Consider the following 13,755-nt stretch of genomic DNA (forward strand, 5'->3'; position numbering starts at 1 on the left):
GCTAGAACCACCAAACTCGGCCCAGACCTTCAGACTGGTCTGACTCGGTGTGCTGTATCTTTTCAGACTGATCCGGCTTACGGTTTTCGTAAACCAGACTATCAAAACCACCAAAAATCCCATAGACTTACATTGACAGACTGTTCAAATGAGCCAACACTCTTCAAACTCCAACTGACAAAATTCAAATCTAAACTCCCAGAATCCCTTGAGGCTCAATCAAGCTTCCCTTCTATGTACTATTTCTAATCCATTTAGACTCATTTAAGCTTCCACTCTAATATTTCTAATATTTCTAGCTATCTAAATCATGCCAGCAACATGCTAGTAACATGCTAATCATGTTAAGAACATGCTAATCATGTTAGAAACATGCTAGTAACATGCTAATCATGTTAGAAACATGTTAGCAACATGCTAGTAACTTGTTAATCATGTTAGCAACATGCTAGTAACTTGTTAATCATGCTAGTAACATGCTAATCATGCTAACAAAATGCTAGTAACTTGGTAATAATGCTAGCAACGTGCTAGTTACATGCTAATCATACTGGAAACATGCTAACAACAAGCTAATCATGCTAGCAGCATGCTATTCATGTTAGAAACATGCTAACAACATGCTAATATAATGCTAATTGTGCTAGCAACATGCTACATGTTAATCATGTTAGAAACATGTTAGCAACATGCTAGTAACTTGCTAATCATGGTAGCAAAATGCCAATCATGTTAACAACATGCTAGTAATATGCTAATCATGCTAGAAACATGTTAACAACATGTTAATCAGGCTAGAAACATGCTAGTAACTTGCTAATAATGCTGACAACATTCTAGTAATTTGCTAATTATGCTAACAACATGCTAATCATGCTGACAACATTCTAGTAATTTGCTAATTATGCTAACAACATGCTAATCATGCTAGCAGCATGCTATTCATGTTAGAAACATGCTAACAACATGCTAATATAATGCTAATTGTGCTAGCAACATGCTACATGCTAATCATGTTAGAAACATGTTAGCAACATGCTAGTAACTTGCTAATCATGGTAGCAAAATGCCAATCATGTTAACAACATGCTATTAATATGCTAATCATGCTAGAAACATGTTAACAACATGCTAATCAGGCTAGAAACATGCTAGTAACATGCTAATCATGTGCGAAACATGCTATCAACATGCTAATCAGGCTAGAAACATGCTAGTAACTTGCTAATCATGCTAACAACGTTCTAGTAATTTGCTAATTATGCTAACAACATGCTAATCATGCTAACAACATTGTAATCAGCCTATAAAAATACAAGCAACAAGCTAATCATGCTAAAACATGTTAACAACATGTTAAATCATGTAAGCAATGTGTTAAATCATGCTAGCCGCTTTCATACCTTTACAACTGCTTCAAACTTTCAGGCTAGGCTTTCTCAAGCCAACTTAAAGTTTGTTCTCAAACTTTACTCATCTAGTTATTATTATTATTATCAATATTTAAATCAGCTGAGTATTTAAATATTGAATTTAAATATATTGAAATAAAAAGCTTTGGAGCCAGTATATGTTTGTTGTTGTTGCTGTTTTGTTTAGTTTTTTGTTGTTTTGTTTGTTTATCAAGGATGCTTTAAATCGATCAAAAGTGATGATAAAGACATTTATAATGTTACAAAAGATTTCTATTCCAGATAAATGCTGTCAGTTCTTTTGAACTTCCTATTCATCTAGGAAATTCTACTCAGCAGTTTTCAACATAGTAACAATAATGAATGTTTTCTGAGCAACAAATCAGAATATTCTCTGAACTCTGAAGGATCACGTGGCTGGAGTAATGATCCAAAAAATTCAGCTTTGAATTTACAGGAATAAATTACATTTTAAGATATATTCAAATAGAAAACAATTATTTTAAACAATAAAAATATTTCATGTTTTGCTGTACTTTGGATCAAACAAATGCAGGTTTGGTGAGCAGAAAAGAAACATTCTTTAAAAAACATTCAAAATCTTGTTCAGAAGCTTTTGACTGATAGTGCATGTGACACGAGACAAAAAGGTGTTGTTATTAGCACAATTAATTGCAAATTAATATGAAATAAACCTAATAACAACAATAAATAATAACACTTGTTTTCTAAAACCTTAGACTTACCAGGTCATAACTATCCATTGTAGCTAAAGTTCATTAATGAATTACCAACTTTTATTCATCTAGCCTCATTGGCCTTGACCACACACACTTAAATATTATATTTACACTCTTATTTGTTGCCATATTGCAAATATGTGTTTTCTGACCAATAAGAGAACACCACATAACCAACCATTGGTTCCTTAAACATATTGAATATTTTATTATCTGGTTCTCAGAACACTGGTTCTGAGATTCATTTTTGATTAGCCAGTTGCTTTTTCTTAATCAGATCTTAATATGCCTGTTGTATGTTATTCGGGTAATTCATTGACTTTGCTGAGCAGCAATCCAACAGTGTTCATATTCAGACAAACAACACTAGGACTTTTTATTGTTTCTCTCACTGTCCGTGTTTGTGCCAGACTGTATATTAAATGTAATTTATTATGGAGGTTACATTGTTACACCAGTAGGTGGTGACAAGTGACTGTCTTCAGAAGTCAATATGGGTCTTAGTAGGTAAGCGTTATTTATTTATTATTTATTTATATGTATGTATGTATGTATTTGCTGGAAGTCGGTGGTCACAAAAATGGTTTGGTTACCAATACACTTAAAAATATATTCAGTTGTGTTTCATAGAAGAAATAAAGTCAGTTTTGTAATGACATTGTGTTTGGAAATAATGACACATAAACTATCCCATTATCACTTTCATGAGCACTGTCGACGGTTTTTATCTCAATTCACAACAACCATCTTACAATTTATTGGCTGAGATTTTTTTAAATTCACTTTTATCGTAAATTTGTCATATGTTATTGCTGATAACAGTACAGTAACAACTAATACTGTCGCTATTGCCCCCTTTTTTAAGTTTTGGATCGTGTGATATTGACTAATACATGTGTATTTTAAATCTGTTTAACAGTTAATGACGTTTGCCAAGACCTTTATTATGATAGTCGGGCTGCAACGGCCATTTCCGCTGGTTCGCGTTGACGTAGTCAGTTTCACACTGAACTCGGCTGATTTTAGGAGTGAACACCGGGGTTGAGACTGCTAGAGAATGGTGGGCCTCCGCAGGTAACTAAAACGCATTTAGTCTTTCTAAAATGAATGAAAAGAACCTGTTATTGGTTCTATTTTACATAACCTGTCGAAAATATGTGTAAAAAGTGTGTGGTGGCGATTTTCTGTGGGTTGTTCGGCCGGCTAAGCTAGCAGGCTAAGTTGCTCTTTTCTGGCACTCCCTCTGAGCATCTCTTGTCTCTCAGGGGCACGTGAGACACTATTCGAATTCAGGACGGTTGAAATCGACGCGGCTCCGCTTCAGACGGTCCAGATGACAGACCCACCGGCCGGCCAAATGAACGCTTGTCCGCCGAGGCTCTGAACGTCTTCAGCTGCTATCCGGTTACATTTTGGGGGAAGGACGTGAAAGAGCCCCCGAGACGGACATTCACACGCCAAGAGGAAGTCTTGAAAGACCGCAGGCTCTTAAAGAGGCCTCACAGCACTTAGCAGACACACAGGAAAAGCGCTGAAAAATCGCTGCTTTTGTCGCCTTTCTGTGGATTATTATCGAGGGTGGCGTTTTTTAAAGTGGTACCACCCTACAACTGAACCAAAAGCCGTGAAAATCGAGCTTTGACCTTTTCAGCTCTACTGAAAGTTTTCAGTACTGTCATTTAATCAGCAACCAAGTGACTGTGTTGGCTTGGAACTACGTTTTATTCACTGTGACTTTGTGGTTATACACGTGTTGTGTTTACTTTCAAATTTGACATTTCCACAAAGCCTTTGTGTTTCACTTTTCAAACCCTTATCAAACTTTTTTTCTTTTTGGAGGGAAGTAACCATTTATGAACAGTATACAAGATGGGGAAGATGCTGTCAAAGATATTCGGTAACAAAGAGATGAGAATACTGATGCTCGGACTGGACGCCGCAGGAAAAACCACCATCCTTTATAAGTTGAAACTCGGCCAGTCCGTGACCACCATCCCGACGGTGGGTTTCAACGTGGAGACGGTCACCTACAAAAACGTCAAGTTCAACGTGTGGGATGTGGGCGGACAAGACAAGATCCGTCCCCTCTGGCGACACTACTACACGGGCACGCAAGGGTTAATTTTTGTGGTGGATTGTGCCGATAGAGATCGCATAGACGAGGCCAGGCAAGAACTCCACCGCATCATCAACGACCGTGAGATGCGGGACGCCATCATTTTGATTTTCGCCAACAAGCAAGACCTGCCGGATGCCATGAAGCCGCACGAGATCCAGGAGAAGCTGGGACTGACGCGCATCCGGGATAGGAATTGGTACGTGCAGCCGTCGTGCGCGACCACCGGCGATGGACTGTACGAAGGCTTAACTTGGTTAACATCTAACTACAAGTCTTAATGACACTGGCACTGACTGTTTAGGACAAATGAACTCAACATGGGGGAAAAAATCACACTCTCCAGTGAATATTTGTGCTGTTTTGATTTAGAGTTAACATTTATTTTTGGCTCGTTTTCAAACGGCCCTCTTTGAAACGGCGTAATGGGTTTGGCTTGCTTTTAGTTTCCTTTGTACTGTGACATACCCGTGTCACACACCTTGGACTGTTGCTTAACATGATAAAGCATTCCTGAATGAAGATTCTCATTTTTTTTTTTTTTTTTTTTTTTTTTTTTTTCCTTTGATTGTAGGTTTTCTATATTTGTTTTCTCTTCTTCAGCTTCTTTCTTTGAGATTACAGAGTCAAAAAATGGAGTTCATCTCCAGCAAACGATCCAATAGTGTGTTAAAGGCATTTTATACCGAGATGTATCAAAACTGTCCAGGCATCCACTGTAGCAAAGCACAGTTTTGCTGAGGAGGTTGTAGCATACTAATTGTAGGTAGCTATGTGGTGTAACAGGTTTTAAACTGTGCCATAGTTATGATATCACTGACATCCAATGATAATCAACATGTAAATGAGTCCATGGAACATTTTATGCAAAAGTCTAATCGTGGAAGGCGGGGCTTACCACAGACATAACTTATAATCACACAGCATAATCGAACCGACTGATGTCTTGTGCTCTCGAAAGCTTGAAAAACCACAGAAAGATTTTTGTCTGCATCGCAGTGTAGCCCAAAACAAGAGACTTCATTTTTAAACATGGAGGGATGCCTTTTGAAGCCCTTGCACCATTTAGGCTAAACGCATTGATCAGATTGTCTTTGACTCACACTCATGTGTCTCTAAAATGTGGGATTGTTACATTCTTGCATTTCAAGTGTAGTGCTTGCGATAGAGTGGACTGGATTTGTCATTTTGGAGAGAAATGTTTCATCCTATTCATTTCCTCCCTTTGCTTTAATCATTTCGAGAAACATGTACAGAAACAGCTATGTAATTGTAACTTCAAAATTAAACTTAGTCATTTTAATGCTCTTAGTTCATTCTTGTTCTGACCAATTCATGTCGTCTTTTGATGCCTATCGACGCACGGGAGTTTCCACCGTCACTTACCAAGCCAAACCAAAGTCAGATGGAAAATGAATTTAGCACTGCTTCAAAATTTTTGTTCTAGGTAGCACACACGGAAAATCTTTTCCTGCTTTCCCAGCCCGTTTGCACAATATTTTCCAAACGCAGGACTCCAAGCACTTTGGAATCCGTAGCAGATAAGATTCTAAAGAATGTGTGTTGGGTTTAATGTTTGACCTCTTCATGTGTTTGCACACCTTTCTAAAGAAAAATGAAAAAAAAAAAACAAGTGAAAATGGCACGTTTTCAATTTCTAAAAGCCCTCCGTTCTTTAGCAAGCAACGTTGCTACGTCTTATCGCAAATTTTTGTTATATGAACATTTTGGTTTAATCTTCCAAAATAAGCTGTGTCAGGACTGTGCTGTTTTGAAACAGGTCTGCTCCACCCCCCCACCCCCCAGCAAATCCCACTGTAAAAACAGGATGTCTCCCTCTTGCTCTCTAAAGGCCGCACAGCTGCTAAACTGTTGCACACAGAGAAAAGTAATGGGCGGCCCGCGCTGGACGGCACAAATGCTGCTCTTGCTGACACAGCTGTTAATAACAAGTGCTGTGATCACTTGTTGCTTTGCGCGCCATCTTGAATGATTGTTAAACCGCTAGGCTGTTCTTATCCCTCGCACGCCGGTATTCAAATCAGTCGAAGCCACAAGGGCCACATCAGCCGCTCACATTGCCGGAAATGAGCTTGACTGCTGACATATTGACGGTTGTTTTTTGTTTTTGTTTTTTTTCTCAGTTTTTACTGAAGTTTGGTGCACTTCCTTGAGAAGTGAGAAATACTGTACTAGAAGTGGATACAGATGTTCAGACTGTAATCAGTTCTGAGGGATCAAGCAGGTAGTGCCAACTTGTTGAGACCTGCTGTTAAACCATAACAGAAACTTTTGCATGTTTGTTAGTCATATTTACAAGGTCAAAACTGTTTGAATTACAAAGCAGGTGATTGTCACACACTAAGTGTTTATGGCTGCGTCTTATCTTTCTCATTTGGTATGTAGTTTGCCGCATACGAGTTTATGAATAACTGTGGAGGTCAGAAGTGTGAATGATCTCATTTATTCCCTCTTTATATATTTAGCTTTTTTAACATTTTTAAAAGAAGCCTCGTTCTCACTGAGCATTTAATTAATCAAAATACTGTAAAAATGGTTATTACAATTATAAATGTTTCCCAATTTGAATATGATTTAACCTGTAATTTATTCCTGTGATAGCAAAGCAGAATTTTCAGTAGCGATACTCCAGTCTTCAGTGTTACATGATCCTTAGAGAAAGCTGATTGGCTACTTAAGAAACATTGCAGTCAATTAAACCGTTATGCAGCTTCTGTTTAATGATTTTGATCAATTAAATGTGTTTCTGATAAAAACTATACATTTCCCCTTCGATTTTATATCAGCAGATTTTCATCACATTCTCAGTATGTGTGTGTTCGCCCGCTCAGGAACTTTTAGTGCAGAGCTAGTTTCACTGTGATATCTAAAAGGGAAGTGGTCAGTGTGATGTCAGCCTGACTGTATTGTAGGAGTTTGGGTGGTGCTCATGTGGATCTGCTGATGGTGGCGTTCAGCTAATGACACACATGCTATTAATAGTCTCCTCTTGTATGTGTAAGGCCAAACAAAATGCACACCTCAGAACACTTGTGTAGCCCATGTGGGCTTAATTAAGAGACTTGTTTTTCGTAAAATTTGGATTCAGACACACTTTCTATGCATTGCTTCTGCCTTTGAAAGCAAAACAGCGCTTCTCGAGTAAAAAAAAAAAAAAAAAAAGGATGACAAACTTGTGCAGGCCAAGTGTCATATTGTTCACCCATTACTCACCCTCAAGTCCTTACAAACCTCTGTGACTTTCTTTTTTAGGGCATAAGATATTTTGAGAGGTCACCTGAACTGTTATCAAAATATCTTCTGTGCTTACAGTCAAACGCAGATAAATTTTATAGAAAACTGATGTCAAAGGCGGCATTTAAAGCTAAACGCAGACATTTAAGTGGACAGACTATGGATGAAACCTGCTATGATTACCCCACTTAATAGCATAAATTTGATTTAAACAATAACATTTACATTTGCAGTTCATAGGGTCCATATTATATTACCTCTACAATTGCAGCATGAAATACTATTTAAATCTTTAACATTTTGCATAACATTTACCTATTTTATCTCACATTTCTGACTATTTTTCTCACAAATGTAAGTTTTTATCTTTTGAGTCAGATTTTATGACTCGATTTAAAGCAGTAGTGAGTTTGTCAATTCTGAGGAAAAAAGTCAGAAGTGTGGGATATAAACTCATGATTCTGAGACGGGAAGAGAGAATGGTGAGTTGATTTTTTTTTTTTTTTTTTTTCTTTCTTGTAAAAATTGAGATATAATCTCAGAATTTTGAAATATGAACTCAAATTTACCTTTTTTATTTCTTAATTCCATGGTTTCCATAGACTGCTACTTGAAAACCATAATTTTCTGCTACCAGATAAGCTCCGCCCACAAAAAACAACGCTGTTTGCAAACACAAAATTGGTCTATTTACTGGTTGTAGAAAATATTTTTAGTTTTTTTTTTATTTTTATTTTATTTTTAGTCTGACCCTCCATAGACAGCAATGCAACGTAGACATTCAAGGCCCAGAAAAGTAGTAAGGACATGGTCATGGTACTCTCGTGAACATGCGCCGAAGACTGACAAGGAAGAGAAGAAAGTATTGAATAAATTTATTTTTCTTCTCGCACAAAAAGTATTCTCGTAGCTTCACAAAATTAAGGTTGAACCACTGTCACGTGGACTATTTTAATAATGTCCTTACTACCTTTCTGGGCCTTGAACGTGTCAGTTGCATTGCTGTCTATGCAGCATAGGAAAACTCTCGGATTTCATCAAAAATATCTTAATTTGTGTTCCGAAGAGGAACAAAGGTCTTACATGTTTGCAACAACATGAGGGTGAGTAATTAATGACACAATTTTCATTTTTGGGTGATCTATCTCTTTGAGTAAGTAGTACTGTCAAAACCTGCTTATAGAACTACAGTGTTGATTCATTGTTCTTTTGGAATTAATTGATCATGTCAAAAAAAAAAAAAAGGTTAATGGCAAAGGCCTGTTCAAGCAGGGTGCAAAAATAAGGATTTTAGTTAGTTCAGTTTTGTAATTACTCCACCAAAAAAAAAAAAAAAAAAAAAAAAAAAAAAAAAATGTAATGGAATAGGGGTGTGTTTACTGTCTAATATTAAGTTAATACTAGATAAAGTCTGAGTTTTATGTTTATTGTAGGTTATTAATTTTGTGGCGAAACGTTCCTAAAAAGCACACGATTACATTCTGTGCATAGTCATATGAACAGAATAGATCATAACTGTGTCCATCTGGATAATCTTATCAACCAATCTAACATACTAACCTCTCAGCCAGTATGAGTAAATATAATTGTTTGTACAGCTTGACTGTAGGCAGCTGCGTGAACTGTAGGCAGTTTCTGTAGGACAGGTTTGGTAACTGCAACACCTAACATAATGCTTAATTGGTATATAGGCACTTTTTACTATTGTTATGCATCTGTGTAAAACAATTGCGCTATTATTATGATTTTTATATGATGTTTGTATGACAAGTTATTTTTATACATAATTTTGGCAACAAGAACAAAAAAATGTAGTAATTTTTCTTATTTCTTTGTTTGGCTGCTGTAGAGTATTATAGGTGTGATGTATTTTTTATAGGCCAAAACCCTGAAATTAGTTACTTTTTTAATAGGTTTGTGATTAAAATGCCTGAAATAAGGCCTGTGGTGAACACAAGCTCAAGATAAGATAAAACAAATGGCTGCTGGTAGTTTGTTTATAGCCTACATTTAGCTTTTTATTTAGGTTGATTGTATCTAGACTTGTGAAGATTATCATGATGAACAAAACGTGAGAACCTAACTTTTGTTTGTCACAGTGCTTATTTCCTGCAATATTCTGAAAGCTAATGGAAAAACCCTATTGGGTGTTTGTCGCTGGAACCAGGGTGAAGCTAACTTCCGGCCTGCTGTACAAAAATATGCAATACTTAGGAAATCTTTAGACATTAGTATTTGCTAAATTTCTCCTGTTGGTATCAGTTTTATTTTTGTCAGATTGGATGAGAAGTGACTGAGCTTATGTGTTATGCAAAAGGATCCTGGTATTTTGTTTTATTTTTACATATTACAAAAAAATTAATTTGAATATTTCATAAAGGCACTAAACAGGATTGGTCATATATTAGAAGACTGGAAGTATAATGGCGCATGTTTTTCTTCCAAATGTTTTTGTTTTGACAGCAGGAAATTAGCACAAAGATAAACGTTCACACATATTAATTTAACAGGAACAGAAGTCTGCTTCACATGAGTTGTGCTGAGTACAGTGATGTGTTAGTGGCTCTGTGCAGTGTTTGCATTTTGTGTACTCTGACCCTTGTGAACCTTAGCTGCAGATGTTCTCAGATAACACTGGATACGGAAAAGCGAATGGTGGGAGAGGTCAAAGGCCAACCTCTAGAATCAATATTAGCAATGATGACATAGGGAACTGCCAATAGCACCAACTCAACTCTCAGGAATCTACCGAACGTTTTATGACACAGTCCCCCAAAACCCTTAAAGACTAAACTCCCTAAAACCAAGCCCAGCGCGTACACAGAAACTCGGTTATTGTTCATTCAAAAAGGAAAACCAGTCACCATCCTTTCCTAAACAAGCTTGTTAGCAGCCTTGCCTATGGGATTGGTCACATTATGCAACTTTTTCCTTTCATTCTTCTTCTCATAATTTGTCTGACTTATGTTGTGCAGCTGGAGGAATGTTGGCTGGAGGAAGCATTCCTATGGGAATATTTGGGATTCTGTAGCTGGATTTCCTGAGAGGAAAATAGGCAGAGGGAAAGTAGATGAATGGGAAGGTGGAATGTGAGAATTGTTGTTTCACTGTTCAGACATGATGGATGGATTACGTAACCAATGGGGTGCCTCCCATGATGACTCATTGATAGCTCTGTTAACCAGTGAGAGTTGAACACAGTCATTCATATGCCTATGTGAGATAACTGTTTCCTATGAAAGGCCAAAAAAAAAAAAAAAAAAAAAGAAAACGTAATTGACTTATCTCACATTTCAGAACTGCGAGATATAACCTCGCAATTGTGAGTTACAAAGTCAGAATTGGAGGATATAAACTCAATTGCGAGGAACAAAGTCAGAACTGCAGGATATTTTCTATAGCAATTATGAGTTCTTATCTTGCAATTCTGACTTTTTATCGCAAATGCAAGTCATAAAGTTTAATTCTGAGTAATAAAACTATCTTACAATCGCTTGTTGTAAGTCAAAATTGTGATATATAAATTCACAATTGCAAGAAAAAAGTCAGAACTGCAAGAAAATGTTTAATGTGAGACACAGTGCCCTCCATTAATATTGGCACCCTTGGTAAATATAAGCAAAGACAGCTATAAAAAATAAATAAATAAATAAAGCTGCACTGTTTATCTGTTTGATCATTCATTTAAAAAAATTCACGAAATTCTAAACTTTCATTGAAGTAAAACTTCTTAAGCACACCAGGGTGACTAGGATGCATTGCATGACTTCCTGTTCCACAGAATTATAAATATGAAGAACTCTAAAGCCAAACTCTCTTAATCATCCATCACAATTAAAACCAAAGAATATAGATCTGATGTGCAGAGCAAGATTCTTGAGCTTCACTACATTGAAAGTGGCTGTAAGAAAATCTGAAAATCCCCATTTCCACCCTCAGGGCAATAATTAAGAAGTTCCAATGAACTAAACAAAAAACAAACTCTAGCATATTCAATTATGACTGAAACTTCAAACAGGGTTATATGGTCAGATGAAACTAAAAAAAGAGGTTTTTGGCAACAGACTCACCAGATTATAAAGTACCCCATAACCACAATTAAATATACTGCTGGATCTTTAATTTTGTGGGCCTATTTTTCTGCCAGAGGTCCTGGACATCTTGTTCAGATTTATGGCATCATGGATTCTGTCAAATACCAACAGATAAAAAAAATCTAAACCTGACTGCCTCTGTTAGAAATCTTATAATGGGCCGTGGTTGGATCTTCAATCTGGACAATGATCCAAAACAACCATCAAAATCAACACAAAAATGTGTCAAAGAGCACAAAAAATGAAGCTTCTGCCATGGCCACCCCAGATCCCTCAGCTGAATAGACCCTACAGAAAATAAGAGGGTGCACTGAAGAGAAGAAGCACCAAAATGGAGCTGGGAATCTGAAGGATCTGGAGAGATTCTGTATGAAGGAATGCTCTCTGATCTCTTGTCAGGCGTTCTCCAAACTCATCAGATATTATTGGGTGCCAATAATTGTGTCCAACATGAGCTAGAGAAAAACATTTATTTCATAAAGATATTTTTTATCCACTTCCCATTGTTTTACTTTAATGAAAAGTTAGAATTTTGTGATTATGTTTGTTTATTTATTTATTTTTTTGAATGAAAAATCAAAAATGCAGATTTATTTTCATAGCCACATTTGCTCATATTTACCAAGGTTGCCAGTGTTAATAGAGGACAAAGTATAAAAGCAATTGTGAAAAAAAAGTCAGAATTGTGAGGTTACATCCTACAATTTTAGGGTCTTGAACATAATTTCTTTACGACTGAAGAAAGAAAGACATGAACATCTTGGATGACAAAGGGGTGAGTAAATTATCTGTAAATTTTTGTTCTGAAAGTGAACTTCTCCTTTAAGGCTTTCATGGAAACAAATAGCCATTGCATACTTGCATAATTTTCCTACCTCTCTGTGTACAGTCTTTACAAACATGATGTGTTCATACATATGAGTCAACTCACTGATTCAAAGTACGTCAGTGAATTTCGGTTGCCATTTCTTTCAGTTGTAACTCACTCTGGTAAAAGGGTGTAACCATGGGCACAGCGCAGACCCACCCATTGTACACTAGAGTACAGCAGACAAACTCACTCAAAGGCCTGTTTGATTTTCCTGTTGCTGTGACAACAGCCTTACGAGGCCCTTACCGTAAAATGTGAGTATGTCTGAGTCAGATCTTTCTCTTTCACTCCGGTGAAAGAGCTGATCAAGACAAACCTGTCCCACTGAGTCTACCCAGTTTGTGTCACATGTGGTCATCTGAACTGAAACTTCATATAGTACATGCTTTGGATTGTATAGAGGTAATATCATTTCTCTAACCTTGCTGTTAAACATGACTGTGTGCATTATTACAGAAACTCCTTTACTCCACCTTTTATCATAGAGACTTGGGTGAGCTCTTTTGCTAGAACATACAACCACATAGCAACACCCTGGAAAACACCTAGAAAACCTCAGTGTGGTGGTGACAGACCAGACCCTATCATCTTGTTGTTTTAACATTTTTAAAGATCCTATTATGTTTTTTTTTTTTTTTTTTTTTTTTTTTTTGTTATTGAATTCTTGTTTCTTTGAATGACCCTATCATGTTTTTGCTTGTTCGGTTGGTTGTTTTTTGTTATTTTTAGTCCAGTTTCGTTATTTTTTTTTTTTTTTTGAGACCGAGTCAATTTTTATTTTATTTTATTATTATTTTTATTATTATTATTATTATTTCATTAATTTTATTTTATTTATTAATTTTATTTTATTTTATTTGAGTCTATTTTATTTTATTTGAGATTAGTTTAGTTTAGTTTAGTTTTTGTTATTTAATTCTTGTTTCTTTGAATGACCCCATCATGTTTTTGCTTCTTTGGTTGATTATGTTTTTGTTATTTTTAGTCCAGTTTCTTTAATTATTTTTTTTTTTTTTTTTTTTTAAGACCAAATCAATTTTTATTTTATTTTATTTAATTTTATTTAATTTTATTTAATTTTATTTGAGTTTATTTAATTTTATTTGAGATTATTTTAGTTTAGTTTCGTTTTGGTTATTTAATTCTTGTTTCTTTGAATGACCCTATCATGTTTTTGCTTGTTCGGTTGGTTGTTTTTTGTTATTTTTAGTCCAGTTTCGTTAATTTATTTATATATATATATTTTTTTGAGACCGAGTCAATTTTT

General features: G+C 36.0%; 1 protein-coding gene across 1 annotated transcript; it reads left to right on the forward strand.

Moving 5' to 3' along the window:
- The first annotated feature begins 3,087 nt into the window (after window positions 1–3,087).
- arf6b (ADP-ribosylation factor 6b) lies at window positions 3,088–5,571 on the forward strand. The gene is made up of 2 exons (XM_051133201.1): window positions 3,088–3,226; window positions 3,418–5,571. Exon 2 carries the CDS (start codon window positions 4,022–4,024, stop codon window positions 4,547–4,549), a length of 528 nt encoding a protein of 175 aa, XP_050989158.1. The 5' UTR covers window positions 3,088–3,226; window positions 3,418–4,021; the 3' UTR covers window positions 4,550–5,571.
- Window positions 5,572–13,755: the final 8,184 nt, after the last annotated feature.

The sequence above is a fragment of the Labeo rohita genome, chromosome 17, assembly GCF_022985175.1.
Source record: "Labeo rohita strain BAU-BD-2019 chromosome 17, IGBB_LRoh.1.0, whole genome shotgun sequence".
In the NCBI taxonomy this organism is placed as follows: Eukaryota; Metazoa; Chordata; class Actinopteri; order Cypriniformes; family Cyprinidae; genus Labeo; species Labeo rohita.